This window comes from Chionomys nivalis, chromosome 14 (genome assembly GCF_950005125.1).
Source record: "Chionomys nivalis chromosome 14, mChiNiv1.1, whole genome shotgun sequence".
NCBI lineage: Eukaryota > Metazoa > Chordata > Mammalia > Rodentia > Cricetidae > Chionomys > Chionomys nivalis.
Genome location: NC_080099.1, coordinates 26828312 through 26845283, shown reverse-complemented (window position 1 = coordinate 26845283; position 16972 = coordinate 26828312). Strand labels below are relative to the sequence as shown.

Sequence of the window (16972 nt, the reverse complement as noted above, 5' to 3'; positions counted from 1 at the left end):
TTTTTTAGATGTTTTCTTCAAAATACTTTTTCCTTTAAGTCACAGTCACAAAGTAGCATTTTTAAACAGATACTTTGTGATTTGAATCAGGAGTAAGAAAAATACCTATAATAAGTTTTCACCCCCAAAGTAGTGCTTTTTTAAAAAATATCATTTTGAATCTTGAAAATAATTATGAAATGATGCATCATGCCTTGTGCATTGGAGCTGAGGTGAGGTTTTTTTTGTTTGTTTTGGGTTTTTTTTTTTTTTTTTTTTTTTTGGTGGCACCTCCTGGCCAGCTGCGTCAAGAGAAGCTGACTGTTTCCTTCCCAGCCATTGATTGTTGGATACTTGTTGACGTGGATGACAAACTTTTTTTTTTTTCCTGAGGAGCACATGGTCACAGAAGTAGCTGCAGAGGTTCTGGAAGGGTTTTGTGGTCCAAGTCAGTGGGAATGACAGAGTTTTCCATGACTCAAGGTGTCTTGCTCCACAGTAACATGTGCCAGCTATTGAGCGAGCGGCATTCCTGCTACAGATCAAGGAGGATTTTGGAGAGAGGGCACAAGTCTTTTTGAGATGCATCATGGACACAGTCTAAGGGCTGTTAGCTTGGCTACTGTAAAGAAGAGAGAGAAGGATATTTCTGTACAATAAGTACTGTGCCTCAGCAGCTGGAGTCCAAAAGAGCGAGCATAACCTGAAAACTTTTCGGTCTCTCTAAAATGATGTATGCCAGTGTGTTGTCAGAAAACCCTTAAAGAAGGTAGGAAACGAAGGACCAGACCAGCCAAGACTCAGCATCCCATCACTCCACGCATCCTGTAACACTGCTCTGAACAGACAATATGATAAGAAAATGAGGAGGCCGCAGAATGTGCTAAACACTTGCCCAAGAGAATGAAGGGAAGCCACCAAAAGATGCCAGGAACAGATTGCCAAGAGAGTAGGCTGTCCTCACTGAGAATTTCTATTTCTAAATCTGAATCCAGTTAAAAATAAGTCTTTTAAGAGTAACAAATAAATGATAGGCCTTGGAGAGTTAAAAAAAAGAAAAACTAGAATGTCGTATTTGTTTTTTCCTCAAACTCTGCTCCATTATTTAGGTGCCAGAATGTATGTTCGTTGTATTGCAGTTCCTGTAACAGTCGCTCTTGTATGGTCGCAAAGCCAAGGCCACAAATATCCTTTTGCACACTTGGGCTTGTGTGGAGGGTTTGTCATCAGCATTGACCCCACTCAGGGTACATGGAGTGTTCCAGTTTGTCTCTAGCTGAGCCTTGAAGTCAATGCCTTGAGCACAAAAGGTTAGAAGGAAGGCAGTTTCCATTATTAGGAGATATTTTTCTCTACATATTTTTTATTTTTATCGCTTAACTTATTTTTATTTTATGTACTTTGTTTTGCCTGTATGAAACAGTGAGTTGTTTTGTGGGAGCTGGAAATTGAACCTTGGTCCTCTGGAAGAGCAGCCAGTGCTCTTAACCACTGAGCCATGTCTCCAGCCCCTGACATACTTATTTTTAAGATATATACTTTTAAATACTTTCAAAGTTTTGTTTTATATGTCTGTGCCTAACAAATTTTATAGATTGTATAAAAGTATCAAAATGGAATTTTGAAAAAAAAATGGAATTTTGAGTTAGCCAAGCCCATTTCCTTCATCTTATAGAAGTATTGCCTTACTTTGATTTTTCACTGATATTCTCAATTTATGGTGATTCAGTAACCCAGACACTTAGACCAAACAGAAAGCAAAATAGGAGACTTTCTGTAGAGAAATAGAAGGCTTTATTTCGTATTGTGTAATCTCTTTTCCATTTTCAGTAATTGCAAATTTCTCTCATTAATTTAGGATTGAAATACTTTGTTTTAAAATCTTTTTTCCTACCTTCTCCAGGCACCGGCAGTGCTCTGCCTTTTTGCATAACCTTAGGTATTAGAATTCCCTCAGGGAAAATGAAAGACTATTATTTCACTTCTCCCACATCTACACAAGCACATTCTTTCAAGCCAATGCAAGAGGATACCTTTTCTAAGTGTAAAAGGAATTGTGTGTCAAGTAAAAAATTCTGATAATATTTTGTTTTAAAGGGCCCTCGAAGACAAGCTATGAAAGAGATGTCCATTGATCAAGCCAAATATCAGCGATGGCTTATTAAAAACAAAATGAAGGCTTTCTATGCTCCGGTTCATGCAGATGACTTGAGAGAAGGTGCCCAGTATTTGATGCAGGTGATGAGTCTTTCACATGGCTGCACATTAAAGCTTTTATGTTTTCTACTTAATTATTCATGTAGTCTATATCTTTTTAAAAAATATCTTTAAGCAAACCACTAATCGTTTTGTAATTTAGAAATCTGCAAAAATGTTGTGTTGTCGTGTGACACAAAGGGCCTATTTGAAAATTCTCTTAACCTGTTCATCTCTCTCTGTTAGGTATTTCTCACTTCCTTTACCCACCAGGTTTGTTTTGAAAACATTGAGTCATAGCCATCTTTATTTTGGCTTTTTGAAAATTCTTGTCTTTTGTATTTGTTCATTTACTAGCTCTTAGTTTAGACTTTATGTATTTTATAGGCACCACAATAGGAAATTTGGAATCATTCCCAGGTTTAAATGTTAGTGCTGTTGCTGTCTTATTATGGGTCTTGGACCGAACTATTTACTTAACTTCTGAACTCTGTTTTCACTTTCCTAAAGATAATAGGGAGATATAAATTGAAACAGTGTTTACCAACTTAATCTTAAAACCAAACAAGTACACATTAAAAGTAAAAAAGCGCTGTGATTAGAACTGTCTGTTAAAGGTGAGGTGAGATTTTTAGCTCTGCTGCATGCTTCTTAGAACGTAGGAATAATCTTTGGAGCTTGGTTAGGAATAAATAAACTTTAGGAAAGACAAGCAGGGAGTAGGTTGTAAGTAATCATGACACTGCTGCATGGAAGTTGCTGTAATTTAATGACGGCAGAAAATGAGAAAATTTACTGTATACAAGTGGCTTTGAAAAGGTTGTCTGTAATTGCTGTCAATGAAAAGGAATGAAATGTGTCCTTACAAAGACTGCAAAAGTCATTTTGAAGCAAGGTTTGGTGAATGGCTTCCATGTAGCCTTCCGTGGCTACAAAATAGAAAGAGAGCCAGATGCGGTGGTGCACAGCTGCAGGCTCAGCACTTTGGAGGCTGGGAATTATCCCGTGCTTTTGGCTGGCTTGGTCTACACCATGGGTTTCAGGCCAGCCAGGACCTTGTCTTAAGTAAAAATCGAAACAAAACCATTATTTTAAAGATGAATTAAAAGCCTAGAGATAAAATGCGAATTTTAAAAATTAGGAGAATATATAAAATATTCAAAGAATGATTTTCTAAGTGAAACCCAGAAAATAGAACTGTGAAAAATATCAGTAATCTTTTAAAAGTTTAAATCTTTGAGATTTTAAGGGAAACATAAACATTATGGGAGCATAATAATCCTGAAATATAGCCAGTAAAAGAATGGTACGGTGTGTCTGGATATGCTGTAGGCCAGTAAATGAAGGGGGAGAGGGGAAGATGTGGATCAAAGAGGGAAGCTAGATGCCAGGACTAGAGTCAAAGCAGTTCTGCAGCCATAACGACCAGGACCACTTCTGTCAGGTAAAGAGAAGTTGGATGTGTTTGAACTGCCACAATCACTGCTAGACAAGAGCCTGGTGATAGAACTAGACTAGACTTCACGCATACACCTCTTCCCATGCAAAGATGACTCTGCAGTTTTAAGTTCAGGCACAAGAAACCACCTTGTGAATGGTTAGTTAGAGTTGTCTAATCAGCTCCCAAAACAGAATATTGGTGGAGCCCCTGATTGTCTCTCAGGGACTGAGGGTGGGCCCTTATTGCTGATGATACCATTCACTTAGGACGTGGGAATTAGATGATTTGATCTGGGTCTGACCTAAAAGCCTCTTTTCTACAGTCTAGCTTTCATGGTTCCAGAAAGTGCTATTTAAGATGCTAAAGGGCGGCGGGGGGGGGGGGGGGACTCTTAAATAAATAATTCACCAATGTTGCAGTGTTTCTGAAACATGATACTTTACCAGCATGGCAAAATATGCATAAACGGAGCTCACATGTTGGAAGCAACCAGCAGCTTACACGGGCTAGTGAGGTCACTAGAGAAGATTTCATTGTTGCCACTTTGCAGCATCATTTGTAATAGCTTAACACAATTATAATTAATTTCAACAAACATCAGATAATTAAAATGTATTACTCTATAGAATTCTGCATATAGGTGAAAACTGCACATAGCCATGTGGGTAAATCTCAGTGTTAAAAATAGCAGCTCTTAAAAAGTACATGAAAAAATAGAGGTGCAATTTTTAAAAATTGTAAAAACTTTACCTGGATGTGTCCCTAAACAATAGAATTATTAGTAAATGTGATAAGTGCACATGGAGATACATGCGGTTCTTCATGTGTATTTCATGTGTCTGTCTGAACTGTGCTTATTGCTTTGTGATTTATAACTTTTTGTAGTTTGTAATAGTTTAGTACTTCAGGTGTCTACTATGTCTGGTAGCGATGTGTGTGATGAGTTAATCCTGCTGGCTTTTGTAAGCTTTCAGAAATATTTTGATAACCACTTACATATGTAATAAATTTTATGAAGGAATTCTTCCTTAAAGAGAACTCACTAGAGCAGATTTCTTTTCCTCTCATGGTGAAGGAGGTTGCAGTGGAGCTGCATGGCCTCAGAAGCCAGAGAACCACTGCCCTAGAAAGCCCAGTGCTATACAGCCTTGTAATCTAGCAGGATTTCAAACTAATCTAGTGTTCGTCGTCCAACTAACATGCTTTCCATGGATCAGGAGGGTTTCCTCTGTGGGAGGAAGACAGAATAAGCACAGCCTATTCTGTGTGTGTGTCTACAGCTGTAGCACTGCACCTCTGGAAGGGGCGGAGCTAGCTGACAGTTATTCTCGCTTATTTGCAGCCTACTTCTGCCGAGTTAGTAATTCAGTGTAAATGCCACTGGAAGATCTTGTTTCCCTTTTTCCTTGTGGAAACCTGTCACACAAGTACTAGATTATCTTGTTTTTTTAAATCATTGTCAGAAAGTGTTCCGTTCATATTTTTCTTCACTGCTGGTATTCTAGCAATATGGTTTTAAGTAGTTGATTCTTTCAGAAGAAATTATACTCTAAACTTCTGATTTCTCTTCTTCCTTTCTGTCTAGCTCATCTTGACTATCAGAATTTTTCATTAAACCAGCATTCAGATATCAGCCTTCATTACAGAATTTTAATCACTAGTTTGCTAATGAGAACTTTAACAGTGAGATGTTAGTATGGTTAATTTCTTGATTTATGTTTTGGATTTTTTTCTTTTTAAAAAGGCAGTAGACATCTGATTCTCCAACCATTTTTAAACCTTTATTTTATATAGCAAAATGATACTGTTCTTAATGAATATTCCAAAGAGATGACTCTTCAAAATCAGTTGCTTACTTATAATTTCAGCCTAGAATTATCTTGTCTAGCATCTTTTTAGACTTCATTGGTCACGTGTTAAAACAGTTGAGTGATGGCGGTTGTAGTAGGAGCTACAAGCTGTGTTCCGCCGCCCGGCTCCCGGCCACCGGCTAGCTTTATACCCGAAATAACAACACACAAATTGTATTCTTTTAAATACTGCTTGGCCCATTAGTTCTAGCCTCTTAATGGCTAATTCTCACATCTTGCCTAACCCATATTTAGTAATCTGTGTAGCACCAGTCTTACCGGGAAAGATTCAGCATGTCTGACCTGGCGGCTTGCTTCATCGCGTCTGCCCTGGAGAGTAGCGGCATGGCGTCTGCCTCACTTCCTCTCTTCCCAGCATTCTGTTCTGTTTACTCCACCCATCTATGTTCTAACCTATCAGGCCAAGCAGTTTCTTTATTAATTAACCAATGAAATCAACAGATTGATATATGACACTCCCTCATCAGGCAGAGGCTGTTTTTGAAAAAGGTTTTTGTGATCTCACTCTGGTTGTCCTGGACCTCATAGTGTTGACCCGCCTGGCCTTGAATCACAGTATATGATTGATCCTCTTGTGTCTGTTTCCTGTGCTGAGATTACAGTTTTAATCTGGCTAACAGTGTTTTTAAAACTTGTTTTGGTATGCCACACGGTGGTGGTGCATGCCTTTAACCCCAGCACTCAGGTGGCAGAGACAGGTGGAACTCTTAAGTTCAAGGCCAGTCTGGGCTACAAGAGCTAGTTCCAGGACAGTCAGGGCTGTTACTCAGAGAAACCCTGTCTTGAAAAACCAAAACCAACCAACCAAAAACCTTGTTTTTCTTCTAGCTTTCATAAATCCAAAGAATTTGGGAATTGCTAATAAAATTATTTATACTACATGTTTATATCCCAATACTATAACCAGGCTCTAGGAATAGAGTGTGCTGTGATGTACTAAGTGTTGATAAAGTGAGGTCATCATCATTTTGCTTAATAGTAGAAGACAAAAATGAAAAGCTATGTAGCCCGTTCTTCTGTTATGGTTGTGATGACAGAATGACAGAGTGAATGCGGTTATTGTCACTAAGTTCTGACACAAGGTGTATAGAGAACAGTGCTGAAAATCCAAAGCTGGCACTGCAGGAGGAGAGGCTTGAGGGAAGCATTGTGTTGTTCTTCTTTAAGTGATAGAATCTGAAAACTGATTACACTAATGAGGTATTTTCTGAAGAAGATACTTTTTTCAGTGGTAAAGTATTTTCTTAAATACATACTGCTTCATAGGAATGAGAAATAATATCTCTTTTGTAATAGCTACACTGAAATATTTAAAGGTGAAAGAGATACATGTGGAAGTGAAAAAAAAAAATTGAGTGATCCTAGAGAGAGTTAGTGCATTAATGCCACTGAAAGTATAAGTACACAGAGTGTCTTACAGGATGTTTATTCCTTACTTTATAAATTAAAACTTTGAGAAACTATTCAGTGGTAGTATGCATTCCTTGTTTGTGTGAGGCCCTGAGTTTAGTCCTTAGCACTCAAACAAACGTGCCATTTTTATTATTAATAGGATTATGACATAGGTTTTTACCCCAAGAACATGACCTTGATAGTATTTTGTGCCATCAACAAGTCACTGCTGTTTTGTAACTGACTCTGTTAAACAGCTGTTGTGCCTAAAGATACTGAAAACACTGTTTGGTTCTGTTCAATACCTTTGACTCTGCCTCCACCCGGCAAAACAAACAAACAAACAAATATGAGACTTCTATGGTTATACTACCCAGCAGATAGTTTTCATTTTAGAAGAAAGTTGGGATATTCTTTATTGTCCCTTACTTTCTGCACCTTAATTACTGAAATACTTAGGACATTGACTCATGGCCAGGCCTTTGATAAATATTTGAATTCATTTTATGTTTTGCGAAAAAAAAAAAAGATTTAAAGATGTTACTTAGAACCATTAGACAAAAACAAACTAGAATGTATCATCAACATAAATGAGAGCTAAAACCATAAAACTTAAAGAAAACAGAGCTAAATTTTCCATGGCCTTGGATCTGGCAGTAGACTCAGTTATGACACCAAAGGCATGAACCTTAAAACAGCAATAAATTGGACGTTTTCAGAATTCAGATGTTTTCCACAGAGGACTTTATGAAGAAAATGGAAACAACTTAGGGAATGGGAAAATGTTCCAGTCACTGTGATAAAGGGTTTGCCTTAGTTAGTAACTAAGTAACTTAGTAGCTGTTGTTGTAATGCAACACCATGACCAAGGTAACTTATAAAAGAAAGTTTATTGTGGGTTATAGTTTCAGAGGTGAGTCCATGGCCATTAGTGCCGTGAGCATGGGGGCAGGGAGACAGGCAGGCAAGCATGGAGATCTGGCAGTAGCTGGAGCTTATATCCTGACCTACAAATGCAAGGCAGAGAAAGCTAACTGGGCCTGGTGTGGGCTTTTGAAATGTTGAAGCCCATCCCCAGTGACACACCTCAACGAAGCCACCCTTCCCGATCCTTCCCAAACAGTTCACCAACTGGGGACAAGACATTCATATATATGAGCCTATGGGGGCCATTCTCATCCAAACCACCACAGGTTCTGATATCCATAATATGTATTCAAAAACTTCTAAAAATAATAATAAAACACAGAATTAGTAATTACAGTTGGGTAAAAAAAACTAAATAATCTCCAGTAAACATGAAAAATATTTTTGACATTAGTTATAAAGGAATTGTAAATCAGAACCACAGTGAGATACTGTTAGTGGGGTCGTAGAAATATGAGAACCTGTGCTTTGTTGACTGTCAGCATAAACTGATAGGCTGCATTCTTTGGCATTTATCCCTAAAAACTGAAGGAACAGTTAGAGTTTTCTAGTGCAGGTATTTGCCACTGCACCATTGTGCACAGCAGCCAGAAGGTACAAGCTATGCACAGCCAGTGTGTTCATCATCAGACGAATGGATAAGCACATGTGACACGTGGATATTTAAATACAAAGATACTGTTTATCTGTAGAAGAGACTACGGTACTCACTTCTGCATTAGCCTAGAAGACAGCCTGCTAAGTGAAGTAAGCTAACCCCAAAGTTGTGGGATTCTGCTCATGAAGTAACCAGGTAAAAGTGTATTAAATGTCACAAGGGCCACAAGGGAGAACATGACTAGCTATGAATAGCTGTTACACAGCCGTTGCAGAATTTCTGGTTGGGGTGATGAGAAGGTTCTAGAAATAGTGGTGTATTACTTGGCAGTATTGTAGACACAATAAATACTATTTAACATGGTAAACTTGTTAACTTTTTACCATGATTCATTTACGGTGTTTGTCTGTATGTGCAGGTTCGTGTGTGGACTTAATAAACAGTGTCTTTCACTCCTTACTGGAACAAGCCAGTCTGTCTAGTTTGATTGGCCAGTGAGCCCCAGAGATCTGCCTGTCTCTGTCTCTGTCACTGTTATTGCAAGTGTGTACCACAAGGCGTGGGTTTTGAACTCAGGTCTTCATGCAAACTATCTCCTCAGCCCTTACCACAATTTTTAAAAAGTCATACCCTCCCAGGATATAATTTCTCAGTATACTTGAGAAACAAAACAAAATCTTAGAAAAGAGATTCTATTGGACTTTGAGGGATAATTGTTAATCATGCTTAATTGCAGCTCTTTGTTTCTGTGTCCATGTATGTTTTAAGACTGGATCTTCCTATCTATCTCAGATACTATATAACCCATGACACTCACTATATCTGGACTAGGCTGGTTTCAAACTCATGGCAGTCTGGCTCTGCCTCTTGAATGCTGGGATTATGAGCATGCACCCACCATGCTTGGCTTGCATTGTAGCTCTTGGTGAGATTGCAAGATGAATACTTGAACTTTTGTGGGAAGGAACCAAACAGAAAGAACATGTGAATGATTGAAAGAATTCGGTTTCCTATTGGAAGAATTCAGAACTCTGGACGTTAGTGCACCTAGGCATTAATGACTGTTCTCAAAATATATCAAGGAGGCGGGGAATGCAATTGTTGTTTTTCTTTTTATGTTAAATACCTTATTTTGGTTAGTAAAAGTACAAAATTTTTCATGTCATCAAGATATAAAAGTGAGGGGCTGGAGAGATTGCTCAGTGGTTAAGAGCATTGCCTGCTCTTCCAAAGGTCCTGAGTTCAATTCCCAGCAACCACATGGTGGCTCACAACCATCTGTAATGAGATCTGATGCCCTCTTCTGGCCTGCAGGCAGACACACAACAGAACATCGTATAATAAATAAATAAATAAATAAATAAATAAATAAATAAATAAATGATATAAAAGTGAATTTAGTAGCTTTCAAGTGTTCCTTTGTAATATCTATTTTTATTTGTATTTAGTATATGTAATTTGGGGTCAATTTTATATGTATAATTTACAAAAGAAAATTCTGTCAATGTGGAAATACTTCACCTCTTAAAAATTGGTTTGTTAAATAGTGTGTATTTGAAATTGTGTTTTATATTTTAGGCTGCTGGTCTTGGTCGTATGAAACCAAACACGCTTGTCCTTGGATTTAAGAAAGACTGGTTACAAGCAGATATGAGGGATGTGGACATGTATATAAACTTATTTCAGTAAGTATGTTCTGAATTGTTATGTACTTGACAGAAAAATGCTAATTTTGAAGCATTCCCTCAATTTTTACCTTGTTTTTTCTATGTAGTCCTTTCTTAATAGGTGCATAAAAATGAGAAAGAACCTCATGTACTATTTGGGTTTTAAAATGTTGACCTACTAGGAAAATAATGATCTCTCTTTTTATATAAAACCTATGTACAAGTACTTATGTATAGGTACAGATGCAAATACATCTACAGAATAGCTCATGTATGTAAAATGGTTTGTTGACTTTTTTGTTTTTTTTTTAACTTCTTTAATAATTTCAATGTGTCTGAGACATACTAAATCCCCTTAAACTCTTTCATTTCTACCCGCCTTTCCACTCAACTTTGAGATTGCTTCTTTTTTTTCCTTTTCCAATTGAGTCCAATTTTTTTTTTTTTTTTTTTTTTTTGGACCAACTAGTGTGTGGTCAGTCTCCCAGAGGTCCCGTTTAAAATGCTGCCTTGCTATCCCCTCCTCAGCTAGTGGTAGGATCACAGGTCCACTGTCCTCCCTCTGTCTGGGAATTTTGTCTGGCTGGAGCTTGTTGTCACTTTACTGTGAGTTCATATGTGCAGCTTTCCTGTTTATCTAGAAAACTTTCCTTGAAGTTACCCTTTAGCTCTTATAGTCTTTCATGCTCTCTTCAGAGATGATGGCTGAGCCTTGGGGCAAAGGGTGTGATGTGAATGTCTGACTTAGGGCTAAGCATCCAGTGTTTGATCTCTGCACATTCACCAGATTGGAGTCTCTGCTAATTGCCATCTACTGCCAGGAGAGGCTTCTGAGGTGGCACCAATGGACATTATCTTGCCAGGTCAGTCATTGTTGTAGCTTGCAGATTTTCATGAACAATGAGGTTGAGGCACTGGTCATGGACTCTTCCAGCCCCATGAGCTCTCTGGTCAGTAAGGATGAATGCCCGCTCAATGTCCCCATGGTCTGTGATTCAAGTATGTAATGTCTTCAGCAATAGGTTTTTAGCATCAAGTTATGTTATACTTAGTGGTCTATGTGACACCATTGGCTAACAACTCAAAAAAAATGGTAACCTAATTCTTGATACTGGGGTAATTTGTTAGATTGGGGTATCTAGTTAGGATATGGCCTCCCCTCATTGTAGGGTAGCACCATTATACCTCTTTATATATGTCTATATCTTATGAAGCTTCTACAGTAATAGGTCTCCAAGTTTTTTACAAAAGATTTTAATATTAATTACCCCTCTTTCCCCATATTTCATCCTTTACTTTGCCTCCCATCGACCACCCCCGTTTAGCCCATTTTATTCTATTGCTCCCCCTTAATACTTTATACTACTGTGCTGTATCCCCACATTCTTGAAGGCCACTTCTCCCCTTAATAAATTCCCAACTTAATGGAACACATATATGTGAATATTCAAAGGTAACATCAAGAAAGGAGAGGAAATATACAATATTTATCTTTCTGGATTTAGGTTATCTTATTCAATGTGCATGTTTCCAACTCCCATCAATTTACCTGTGAATTTCATTTTCAATTTTCTTAACAGCTGAATAATTTTTTGTAGAAGTGTTACATGTGAACAAGAGTGGGTGTGTATAGGTACTTGCTTCCTGTGTAAGCTGGTAGGCTTCTTCCTGTGCTTTTGCGGTAGCTGAACAGAGTCAGCTTTGTGAGGTCTTCGTTATGTCCTACCTGAGCAGCTGAAGAGATTTGCTTTTGTTCCCACGCTGGTCTCCACTTCATCCTTTGAGTTGCTCTTGTTTGCAGCTACAAGTGCTTGTTTGCCTTTTCCACCTGAAGTCTTGTTCTGAGCTCATGGTTCTTGTTTCCTCTGGGTTGCTTGTTTACCATGCAGCTTAGCTTTGTTTCACATCACTGTAACTTCCTTCTCACAGCTTGTCTAGTGGGTTCTTTTTATTCCTTTGCTACTTTGCCTTTCTGGTTCATAGATTTTTGTGTATATATTTAATCCTACCAGTGTTTTGTAGAATTGAATTATTCAATGAGAGAACTTTTGTTTTTACCAGATTTACTTGTTAAAACTTGAAAAGTACTTCCTTTTCCTAGTATGGAATTTGCTCAACCAATGTAATTTACACTAACAGTTCTCACAGTGCCATTATTATTGTACAGTATTACCTTGCATATAAATAATTGTCTTTAAAAACAAACATCAGTGAGAAACTCTTACCTTTAGCAAAGAGGTTCTAAGATGGAATTCACACGCCAGTTTTCCTGTGAATTTTGGTGGGATTACTTGGAACTTACTGCAGTGGCCCCCTTTCCTGATGTTCCTGGTTTGTTTATAGATTTTTTTTCATAGTTTATTTCAAAAGTCTTTCCGGAAATGGTCAGAGGTCATAGTTGCTCTTTGAGGAGGTCTTCTTTGATTAGTAATGCGTGCAGGTGACAAATGAACCCTTACATTGTTAGGTGATTTTAGTAAGGCTAAAGTCTGGAACTAGGGCATCCTGACCATCTGGTGACCAGTCACTGCAGCTGTCTAGTTCTGTGCTTTGTATGTGTTATGCCTCAGAAAAGACAGATAGTAGAAATAAAGATTAAACGATGAGCTCTCAAAGCTGTGAGCTATGCCAGGCTACGCTGTTTTCTTCACAGGCTCAAGAGCAGTACGATGGAATAATTAGCCTAGGAGATAGAGAAGCAGCATTTGGGAAATGGATTGATACTCCAACATTAGCAGTAGTTGTCGATCATAATGGCCCTGAAAGGGTCCGAATGCTTTGGGAGTTAGCATTGCTCTGTATGTTGTGCATCATTCAGCTACTTACAGACAGATAGGTAAGAATGTTCTCTAGTTCTCAACGCCATTAGAAATCAATGGTCTTGTTAATGTTATTACATTTACTTACATATGTATGTACATGCATGGTCATGCCTTGGTACAAGTGACAGGAATAAATTCTCTTCTTCCTATGGGGTTGGTGGGTTTGGCAGCAAGTGCCCATACCTACTGAGCAAGACGCCTACAGGCTCTCACTATTTCATGTTTTATTGTGTAGTACTGGAAATTGAACTAGGGTTTTGCACATGCTAGGTATGTGTGATTTACCACTGAGCTGATGCGACTTGTCTCCTCGGTCCTAGAAAGCCATCTAGGCTGCTCATTAGTTCTGTGATCTTTCTGCCCTCACCCAAATGCTAGAATTACAAATGGTGTTTACTACCACATTCAGCCCTGTCTGTCTGTCTGTCTATCTATTTTTGAGAAAGGGCCACTTGCTAAGTTGCCCAGGCCACTTTTAAACTCATCCAGTAGCCCAGTCTCCTCTCGAATTTGTGGTCTTCCTGACTCAGTTTCTCCGGTAGCGAGGATTGCAGGCCTGTATTATCATGTGTATCTAATAGCAGCTTTAAAGCAATGTTACTGCTCAGTATTTGTCATAAATAATTAACCCCTAATGATTTCATTGAAGTTTTAAATATTTGTATAATTGAAGTATGTTTTATATATTAGCAATATGTAAGACCTGAGACAACAAATAATTTTCTATAGTTTATAGCAAAACCATGCTGGTGTTTTAGCTATGGTTAAGTTCATAGTTTATTTCCTGACATTCTTTAAAGAAAATTGGCATTTGATTCTGTTGATTTACTATCTCTTTAAAAAAAAATGGTTACATTAGAATTAGGTCCTTCAAGATATAATTGAGAAAGTAATCTCTATTAAATTTCTTTTTAAAATGACTCTTTGACCTTAGGTAACTAATTACAGGAACAAAGCCAGATAATCTCTAGATAGATAGATAGATAGATAGATAGATAGATAGATAGATAGACAGACAGACAGACAGACAGACAGACTGACTGACTTTGTTATACGTTAAACATTCTTCATTTTGTTTGCAAGAGCTGCAGGTGCTCTTAACAGCTGAGCCATCTCTTCAAACCCAGCTTTCAGTTTTCAAAATCTAAGTATGGGCTTAGAGACCTTCAAGGTTTTGGTGGATATAAATAAATTTTTGCAATGCTTTTTTTATTTTTGATTAAAAATTTTTTCTTAAAATATATTTTGATCATATTCGTTCATTCCCCCAACTCCTCCCAGATACTCTTGTCTCCCTTTCCACCCAGCCTCATGTTGGTTCTTCCTGTGCTGAGAGTTTTATGCCAATGACACAAGTTACAGTCATCTGAGAAGAAGGAAACTCCACTAAGAAAATGCCTCCATAAGACCCAACTCTGCACAAGACTATAGGGCAGTGTCTTAATTAGTGTGTGTTGGAAAGCCCAGCCTACTGCGGATGGTGCCATTCCTGGGCTGATGTTCCTGAGTTCTATAAGAAAGCAGGCTGGGCAAGGCGAGGTGGCACATACCTTTAATCCTAGCATTGGCAGGCAGAAGCAGGCAGATCTCTGAGTTTGAGGACAGTCAAGTCTATGACATAGAGAAACCCTCAAAAGAAAAAAAAAATTAAAAATCTCACAAAGGCATGTGGAGCAATCCAGTGAGCAGCACTCCTCCGTGGCCTCTGTATCCGCTCCTGTCTCCAGGTTCCTGTCCTGTTTGAGTTCCTGCCCTGACTTCTTCAGTGATGTACTGTTGCCTAGAAGTGGCAAAGTGTAAGCAAAATAAACCCTTCTTGGTCATGCTGTTTTCATCACAGCAATAGTAACTAAGAGAAAAAGGAAAGGGAGTGGGGGACCAGAACATCCAACAAGACACGAAGTGCACAAAAAAAAAAATAGTACATAACCATAGAATCCCTTTTTGTGTTGGTCATCCAATTCTGGGCATAGTTGAAAGCCATAGACCAGATAGGTCATGGGCCCGAAGGGAAAACCCACTACTATTGTTCTAATAAAGAAATATAACAATAAAATGACTGCTAACGACATTGCTATTCCAGAAATCAGTGCTTTGCTCAACCCTCAGTAGGAAGGTTCTTCTTGCAGTAGATGGTAGTTAACAGACTCACAATTGTACAGCATGATGACAGTGAGACTTTGGAGCATGTAGCCCTAAAGGGGAAGTCTTTATCAAACCCCCTCAAGGCTCAGGGATCTGTGTGGAAGAGGTAGAAAGAGTGTAAGAGCCATGGGGATGAATGGGTCCAAGAAAATAGCATCTGCAGGCAGGACAGGACTGAGACTCACAGAGACTGACAGCACACTCAAAACATGCAGTTTCCAACCAGACAATTGCTTTTCTATACTAACTTCTAAACAGTAAAAAATACTATAAAATGCTAACCTTTAGGGTTTGAAGATGGCTCAGTTGGTGGAGTGCTTGCTAGGAAAGCACAAGAACCTGAGTTTGGTCGCTAACATCCGTGTGAAAGCCTGGGCACAGCGGCGTGTCTGTGACCTCAGATAGGAGAATGCCTGGGTGTGTACACCAGCACTATAGCTGAACTAACAAGCTGCAGGCTCAAGCTCCTGACTCAAAACAACTAATAGTGACTGAGGAAGACACTGATGTGGACTTCTGGATTCTGCCAGTATGCTCAAGTACCTGTACACACATACATTAATACACTCGGATACTGTTCTTTTAGAAATGTCTTCATAAAATGAAGGCTGTTCTCGTTCTCCATAAAAATCCATCTCTTCATCTTCAGATGTTTCTCTTAACTTCAAAGGAATATACCTAAGTTTAGTGTAGTAGAATTGCTCTAATAGTTGTTTTCTGTCATATTGCCTTGCAAATGGAGGGGGCTAGATGGTGCAGTGTTTAAGACCGCTCAGCTCTAGAAGACCCAAGTTCTATTCCCAGAACCCTCTTCAGGTGGCTGTAGCTCCAGCTGTCCTTCTGGCCTCTGTTCTCACAGACACTTAGGTATACATTTCTACACACAGACACATAATGAAAAAATAAAATTTAAATAAATGAACAACTAAACAATTACCAACCAAACAAATCTGTTTCTGCTCTAAAAAGCTGCTGCATGAGTCAGTTGTGGTGCTTGGTGATGGTCTGAATTCCAGGAAGTGTGTTGTCTTGTGAGGTGGCTTTGAGAGAGAGTAGGTGTAGAGAGCTAGGCTGCACTTAGGCTATGGTGTGGGAAGTTGTGTATACAGTGTGCTTCCGACCAGAGCATCAGGTCGCACATTACTGTAATAGAAGCTTGCGTAGTATCGAGGGTATTATAGAAGAAAGGTGTGGGATTCGGAGCTAACGTGATTCGTCTCCCACTGACTGATTTCCAAAGCGTATTAAAGAAAACAGACGTTTGGAGCTGACAGTAGTCTTCGAGGTGTAGAGGTCCTTTCACTTCCCACAGAACATAACGGTTCTGTGACGCTTCCTTTCTCCATCGCAGTGATGCTTTCGACATACAGTATGGAGTTGTGGTTATCCGCCTGAAGGAGGGCCTGGACATATCCCACCTCCAGGGACAAGGTGAGTGCTCCGCAGTAGAGGTTGCCTTCAAAAGTGTGCATCACTTTGTTAGAAAATCGTGCCTAGTTGTTGCACGTCCTTCACTGACTTTCATAATTGCCATCATCTTTATTACTGTCTTAGAATCAGACTTGCTTAGAAGCCAACAATGTCTGCATCATAAAGGATGGCTAATTATTATTGATGGAGAGGATAGAATTTATGATTTATAAATCATACACTTAAAAGGCAGATATTAGTTATTATTGTAAATTGACCAACCAAATTTGTTGTAAAAATCGGATTATAAAAATATTTAAACCTCTACTAAAATACTTAAATCACTACTTTGGCTGTAAGTTAAATAATACAATGCATACATTTAAAGTATTTTTAAAGTGACAATTTTAAGACCCAATTTAAGGTATAACTTTCTTGCAGATTTTATGAAAATGGAAATTTTCATATCCTTCTAATTTTTTGCTAATTCAAAAATACTGAATAGTATTTCTTTTCCCCTTATA

At 38.5% G+C, this 16972-nt stretch overlaps 1 protein-coding gene across 4 annotated transcripts in view; it reads left to right on the top strand.

Moving 5' to 3' along the window:
• Slc12a2 (solute carrier family 12 member 2) overlaps positions 1–16972 on the top strand; it is a 73324-nt gene that overhangs the window by 40402 nt on the left and 15950 nt on the right. For all 4 annotated transcript variants that reach the window (XR_009058294.1, XR_009058293.1, XM_057788495.1 and 1 more), the window contains exons 17-19: positions 2077–2217; positions 9983–10089; positions 16390–16469. Coding sequence is in view for 2 of the 4 variants with exons in the window: in XM_057788495.1 (XP_057644478.1) it covers positions 2077–2217; positions 9983–10089; positions 16390–16469 (328 nt within the window). In the remaining 2 variants the exon portion in view is untranslated. The remainder of the gene's footprint in view (positions 1–2076; positions 2218–9982; positions 10090–16389; positions 16470–16972) is intronic.